Here is a 7,564-nt window from a genome sequence, read left to right as displayed (position 1 = left end):
CAGTAATTTAATAATAAAGACTACCATTTAGCAAGTATTTATTGTGTCCTGGTCATATTGTCTACTTCTTTATGTACTACTTTGCTTTAATCTTCTCAATAACCCTATGAATAGGGTAATTTTACTTCTCATTTTTGAAAAAAGGATAGACACCCAATGTGATTTAATAACTTGCTAAAAGCCACAGAGGTAGTTAGTAGCCTATGATGTGAAAAAGTTTTATTCCAAAGTCTATGTGTTTATAGTGTCCACAAGACTACATGCTCCACAAAGACAGGGACCAATACATGTTTTTCTCCACTGGCACATATTATATATTCAACAGATATGAGTGAATGATTCTATAACTAAAAGCCAAAAGAGAAATATGTATATTTGTAAACTCACAAACTACTGTAGTATTTTTTTAATATTTTAAGTTATCCATTTATATTCAGTATGTACATTTGTTTCCAAGGAGGACCATGGCCTCTTCCCCATTTGAAAGGCTGCATTTTGTCAACTAACATAATTTTGTGTCTGTAGTGTTATTTTTCTCCCCTCCCCCTTTCTCTCCACAACTCTGCCCCAATTTCAGGACTTGGTTCAGTGGCATGGCCTCAAGAAAATACACTGTAAAGAGCAGAGATACCAGCAAATCTTTCAGATTTTCATTTTTCATAGTCCATATAGCCACTAACCAAGAATAGATCATGAGAACAGAGACATCCTAGTACAGTCCATGAGAACTGATAACTGACTCCTTGCTCACCAGTCCTCAGGCCTTTTAATGTAGACCCTTCCCATCTGTGACAGTGAAGGAGAGAAAGAGGAAGGGAGTCCAGGAAGGAAGGTTTCAGGCCAATTATTATCCCCCCAACATGGCATGGATGGGCTCACTTCACACACGGATCTGTGCACTTAGATTCGTAGTTACTACCATTATTTCCCTATGTACTCTTCTTAAGAGTCAACCAACCAATCTTCCATTTTAAGCTCATATTTTTAAAAAACTACCAACTTTCCCTTTCAATTTGCTCAAAAATAAAATTCAGAATATTGGTAAAGACCAAGAATTTGCCTACCCCAACTCCATTCTTTGATAAACTATACAAAAAGCAAAACAAGGCAAGAAATATTGGTTTCCAAAGCTCACAAGAAGAAACCTATGAAATTTAATACACCACGCCATAGAAAATTCACCACCTCTCCATCTGTAATGAAAAAATCAAGGCTTTACTTTGTGTTTTGTAACTAGCCACTGTAATTTTAAAAAGAGAAGGCAGAACAACTTTACTAAACCACAGGGAACAAAAACTCCCAGTACATTCTGGAATGCTATCCTGGCCAATCCGGCTGCCACAGAAGACCTTACCCGGGAGACGGGGCGTGCAGCATTTAGTTCGACCTCCCCTTCATTGAAGACGTTTTAGAAAATTGTCCAATGAGAGACGCTTAGAGGAAGTAGGGCGTGGTCTCAAGGGGAGAAGAATTTGACTCTAATGGGAAGTGTGTGCTGATTGGCTGAGCTTCTTCCTTCACAGACCAGCCCTCTTTGGGCTTCTGGGGCCATCCATCAAAAGAACTACACCAATCAGAGGAGGATATTTTCCCCTTCCCCGCCCCCTGGGAAAGCCCCGCCCTCCAATATATTACTCAAGCAATCTGGCGCAGCCTTTTCGGCTCGGAGCTGACTCTGTGGTGGGCAGTGTCGTCTGAGCGGCGCTGCGGAGACCTCCACCCAGGACGGCTCCCCCTCCCCGGGCCGCTCACCTCTTACCGCGAGTCCCCTCGCCTCGTGGGCTTGTCGGATCTGATATCGTGGGGTGAGGTGAGAGCAGGCCCGGGGAGGGAGGTTACCACTGAGAAGACGCAGTCGCGGTCAAGGTGAGCTGGGACTTCGGGGTTGACTTCTTGGTGCAGCCGGGTAGCAGGGTTGGGAGCGAGGGTGAGTAGTAAGTTTGTTCCGCGCACGTTTTCTCAATTAACTCTCCCGCTGCTGTTAGCAACAAGTCCAGACTAGTTCGCGCTTGGAGGGGCGGGGCCAGTTCCGACCTCCGCGCGAGGTTGGGCGAGTCCCAGGGACCCTGCCAGGGCAAAAAAAGCTGGACCCATAAAGTTAGTGGTTCCTCATCTGCCCACCCGTTGGGCAACTTTAAAGATCTCCCTGCCTACCTGTCTTTAAGTTGGTGTGGAAGGTAGCCTTGTAATTGGTGCTTAGCTTGTGGCCAAGACGTAGTATCTGTGGAATACCGACTCTTAAATTAATGAAACTGTTAAGTTCATTTTGCAGGCTAAATTAGCCTCCTGCTCTCACTACGTGTTCCCATAGCACCCTTTAAGCTTCCTTTCCTGACACCAATAAAAGTTAACAATTATTGAGCACTGCACGTTAAGCACTGTGCAAAACTTTAGGTGAATCATCTTGTTTCATTTTAATAGTCATTCGGAGACCAATATTGTTACCTCGGTTTACAGATGTAGAAGTAAGTTCATTATTATTGTCCAGTGTTTATTAGGTACCTATTAGATGTGCTAAGCACTATACCTAGGTGATTTCTTTTTTCCACACAGGCCTGTGAGGTAGGTAATAACAATCTTATACCCACTTTACAGAGGAGGAACTAGGGATTAAGTAAAATTAACTAACCTTAACAGTTCATGTTGCTAATAGATGGCAGAATACATACTACCACCTAATTTCACCCTTGCAGCATCTATATTCATAGTTATCTCTTGACAGTGAATGCCTTGAACTAGCAGTTCTTGAAGATTTGCAATTTTTTTTAAGGCAGGACTCCTACCCTCTAGGAACTCACAATTTGGGATGTGACCAACTGGTAGGATGGGGTGGAGGGTAACGATGGCACTTTGCAAGAACTTAGATTCACTGGTAGCATTGGGGGAGGGAAGACTTGTGTTATAAAGCACTTGGCTTTCAGTCCAAGGCAGGAAGGGCTTTGCTTACACTCCTTTCTGGGTCTTGTTCTATATATAGATGATAGAGGTACTGACAACAACTGACTCTCAGAAACTGCTACACCAGCTGAATGCCCTGTTGGAACAGGAGTCGAGATGTCAGCCAAAGGTCTGCGGCTTGAGACTAATCGAATCGGCACACGATAATGGCCTCAGAATGACTGCAAGGCTAAGGGACTTTGAAGTAAAAGACCTTCTTAGTCTAACTCAATTTTTTGGCTTCGACACGGAGACATTTTCTCTAGCTGTGAATTTACTGGACAGATTCCTGTCCAAAATGAAGGTACGTTTAAAGCAACATTACACAAAGTATTTCTTAATTTTGTTCAGTGTCTTTGAAGATGGAAAAGCTAGCTTTAGGCTGATATTCATAAACTTGACCTTTTTTTATTTTCATCAAGTAGCCAAAACATTGTGAGGATTCTGTATGCTACAGCATTGATGGTACTCTCCCTCTCCCTTATAATCAAGAATAATGCATCATTAGATTTAACTTCTGACATTGAAAAATAACCTAATAAATAATTCCAGACTCTCCCAGTCTGAGAGGTGGTTGCGTTTTTTAAAATTTTTGGTTGGGTATTTTCATTTATTTATTCTTGTTTTTAAATTTAAAGAAATGTGTTAGAGGCCAAATGCTAGATTATGGTTAAGAATGAGAGGTTTGGGGCACTGGGTGCCTCAGTCGGTTAAGCGTACGCCACTTGATCTCCTGCTCAAGCCCCAAGTTGGGCACCATGCTGGGCGTGAAGCCTATTTAAAAGAGAAAAGTTTGGTTTTTTGGTGTTTTGTTTGTTTGTTTGTTTGTTTTTGATACTGTCAACCACCTGGTCAATAGAGTATATTTCTTAATCTCTAGTCATATATGAAGTTCTAACTGTTTTAGCCCCAGACCTATTCAGATCCTGCTTATAATGGCCATTTCCAACATCACTTTGCATACAGTAGAGAAGACAGTATCTTCTGAAGGAGGAGCATTTATGTAATTATTTCCCTATACTGGATAAGCGACATCCAGCTTGCTTTAACTGTTAAAAATACATCTGCCTTCTCACTGCCCATTAGTGACTAAGATGACACAATTGGAAAGAGACTTATCTTTAGTCCTTCACAACACATCATATACAGAGGGAATTTGTTGAATTGGATCATTCAAAAAACTTGCTCAAACTAATTAAACTATTCTTTAGATGCTATCTTTGAATCTATAAATGTTGCACAGATTAATAATATACATCTGTCCCTTAAGAATATTATAATCTTACATGGGAATGTTTGCACCAATAACTATTATACAATGCAAAGTGTAATAAGGAAAATAATTTAACCCCTAAAGGGGAATAAATATGTTGCTGAAGTGGTTCCAAGAAAAGGAGGGAACAAACACTGATAAAAGCTTCTTACAGTTTAGTTTAAGCTGGAGTTTAGGGTTGATAGAAGCTTGACTCTGTTACATTGTAGGTATTGCAGAAATAATAAACAAGAGATTGGTAGTGGGTAAAGCTTTACAAGGAGAGTAAACAGTGTGTGCTAAAGTATATAAAAACTATTTTACACATGTTACATAAAGAAAACAGCCTGGAAAAACACAACATCCTAGAAAGAAATTTTGTGCATAAGCTGTAAAGGTGTTTCAGTCCTCACATAAGCATAAATTAGCATTAGTTAATTTATTTGGCCCAACTAGAACACAGTGCGGATGGTTCTACAGTGCTTTAGGAAGGGGGAAAAAAAAAAGATTTTGTATGGGCTGAAGCCAAACATTACACTGAAAGTCCAGTTTCTCCAAAACTGGTTCCAAGTAGGTTCATAGCATTGACTGACTACAGTTGAAGTATGATTGGCTATTGTTAAGTCCTTCACAGTTGAAAAATATGCCTCAAGGATACATTGTTAGAATGATGGATCTGAGTTCTATATTGTCCTTTTGTTTTGTTTTGTTTTATTGAAATACGCTAAAGACATGGGCTATTGTCTTTTTAGGTACAGCCCAAACACCTTGGGTGTGTTGGGCTGAGCTGCTTCTATCTGGCTGTAAAATCAATAGAAGAAGAAAGGAATGTCCCATTGGCAACTGACTTGATACGAATAAGCCAGTATAGGTTCACGGTTTCAGACCTGATGAGAATGGAAAAGATTGTACTGGAGAAGGTGTGTTGGAAAGTCAAAGCTACTACCGCCTTTCAATTTCTGCAACTCTACTATTCACTCATTCAAGAGAACTTGCCAATTGAAAGGTGTGTGCCTTTGTTTTGCCCAAAAATTTGGAAATCAAAATGGTATTCTGGATGTTGCACATAATCAGTATCTTGGGATAATTCCAATCAAAGGTAAAATGAGAAAAAAAAGTAAGTAAAATGACAGCTTCAGCATCTTGGGTTTCACTTCATTATATAGCAGAAGCTATCAACAGCTTCTTAAGGACTGCAGTGGCTAATTCTTGAGATTAAAGGACATGTTTACATTTTTTATTACATTTCCCATTTATAGACTGTTTAACTCATAGAACCTAGTAAGTCAGCATCTAACAGATGTATGGAAAAGGAACTTTAGTAGCTGTAGAAATAGATTAAAAACTGAATAGTTGTGGCATGATACATTTTTCAGGAAGGGGGAACCAAATTATTTAAAATTCATGTATGATATCTTCAAGAAGTTAATACCACTGAAGGAAAAAGAATCCTTCAAATAATTTTCTGTAATAAGTGTGCATAAACTTTACTTTAAAATGTCACTGTTGTTCTAAAAATCTCTTGTGACTATGTTTAAATTTTCTATAAAAGTTAATCTCATTTTCTTTTTAAAGGAAGAATAGCCTTAATTTTGAAAGACTAGAAGCTCAACTTAAGGCATGCCACTGCAGGATCATATTTTCTAAAGCAAAGGTAAATATTTCACAAAAAGATTAAACCTATTTATATACCTATTTTCTTTTCGATACTTACTTTAAATTTTATCTCTCTTAGCCTTCTGTGTTGGCATTGTCTATCATTGCACTGGAGATCCAAGCACAGAAGTGTGTAGAGTTAACAGAAGGAATAGAATGTCTTCAGACACATTCCAAGGTATGTCAAGGTCATAGCCTAAATCATGTTAACAGCTGTAAAAGAAACTAAACCACTTGTAGTATCTCCTGAAGTAAAATGAGATGTCATGTGTCTGTTTGAAACCTAAGTAGCTTATCCTCAAATTTATTTGACTTGGAAATACATGTTAGGAAGATGGCAGTTAATTGCTGTGAATACTACAAGAGGTTTTTTTGGGTTTTTTTACTAATTTTTTTTTTTAATTCCTGTGCAGATAAATGGCAGAGATTTGACCTTCTGGCAAGAGCTTGTGTCCAAGTGTTTAACTGAATATTCATCAAACAAGTGTTCCAAACCAAATGTGCAGAAGTTGAAATGGATTGTTTCTGGACGTACTGCACGGCAGTTGAAGCATAGTTACTACAGAATAACCCACCTTCCAACAATTCCTGAAATGGTCCCTTAATTGGTAAATTTGGTTCACAGTTATTCTCCATATTGAGAAAATCTTCTAATGTTGTAGTTTTATTCTGTATTTCAAGAATTAAAATCTGAATTTATTTTCAAAATAAACAATGGAATTTAAATAGCAATGGAGAAAATGATGTCACTGATCTAGTCAACTAATATTTGAGGGCATTTACTACATTTAAGGTAGAATGCCATGAGAGTAAGGAATTATCCAACCTTTGATATGTACATTAGCCACTTCATTAAATTATCAGCTTAGAAAATTAATAACCTGAATTTTAAAAGAAACATTAAGTCAGTGTTTTTTACCTGATTTTGCTTATATAGACTCAAGTTCTGGCACATTTAAAGTTAACACAGCCTGAGTAGTACAACAGGACCAAAACTTTGAACCATAAATGAACTAATTTGTGACTGTTGGCTTATAAGCAAAATCAGTATGAACTTGAATGTTGAACTTAAAGTAAGCTATGGCAGATGGTCTCCACAATGGGAATCTGCAAAGTGCCAGGGTATCTCAGTGCTATAGCTGTATACCATTGCTATAGCAGTTGGAACACTGGAAAAGAGTTACATGCATAAAAAATGCAAACCTTGTCGCTGATACAATACACATTCATGCCATCTAATAAATCTTCAATTGAACAGTTGATTTTTAACAGCTGATAATATTTATGTTTGGTAGACTTCTAATAACTTGGTTTTTTTTTTCTTTAAATAGGATTGTTAAAACAACAAAATACTCTGAAGCCTTTCTCCACAATCCTGAGCTGTGGATTCCATAATGTTATAAAGGATTTAAGCTGTGAAGCCTCAAACCGTCACAACAAGATTAGCATTGATGTTCTCAGATTTGGGATAACTACCTAATTAACATGCTGTAGTAGAATTATAAATAAATTTGAATTCATCTGTGAGGCATACAAATCAAAGCTAAGAGTATAAATGTGAAATGTTAATAACAGACCTGGGAAGGTAAACTGTGAATCTTCATTTCAAACATTGATCCCACTTTCTAGATTGGGTCAGTATATTGTATTTAGGAGGTATTAAAAGTGGTAACCTAATTAAATTCTAAATTATGACTTATACATCAAAACCAACATTTC

General features: G+C 37.9%; 1 protein-coding gene across 1 annotated transcript; it reads left to right on the top strand.

Annotated features, from left to right (window-relative positions):
* The first annotated feature begins 1,641 nt into the window (after nt 1–1,641).
* On the top strand, nt 1,642–7,522 carry CCNG1 (cyclin G1). Its single transcript, XM_029942904.1, has 7 exons — nt 1,642–1,866; nt 2,978–3,241; nt 4,942–5,195; nt 5,765–5,843; nt 5,925–6,023; nt 6,259–6,453; nt 7,177–7,522. Exons 2-6 carry the CDS (start codon nt 2,978–2,980, stop codon nt 6,448–6,450), a joined length of 888 nt encoding a protein of 295 aa, XP_029798764.1. The 5' UTR covers nt 1,642–1,866; the 3' UTR covers nt 6,451–6,453; nt 7,177–7,522.
* Nucleotides 7,523–7,564: the final 42 nt, after the last annotated feature.

Source organism: Suricata suricatta, chromosome 6, assembly GCF_006229205.1.
Source record: "Suricata suricatta isolate VVHF042 chromosome 6, meerkat_22Aug2017_6uvM2_HiC, whole genome shotgun sequence".
Lineage (NCBI taxonomy): Eukaryota > Metazoa > Chordata > Mammalia > Carnivora > Herpestidae > Suricata > Suricata suricatta.
This window is presented reverse-complemented; position numbering and strand designations above follow the sequence as displayed.

Coding starts and splice junctions, on each gene's coding strand:
- CCNG1 (XM_029942904.1), top strand. CDS start 2,978: ATGATAGAGGTACTGACAACAACTGACTCTCAGAAACTGCTACACCAG. Junction 3,242..4,941: donor GATTCCTGTCCAAAATGAAG/GTACGTTTAAAG, acceptor TTGTCTTTTTAG/GTACAGCCCAAACACCTTGG. Junction 5,196..5,764: donor GAGAACTTGCCAATTGAAAG/GTGTGTGCCTTT, acceptor TTCTTTTTAAAG/GAAGAATAGCCTTAATTTTG.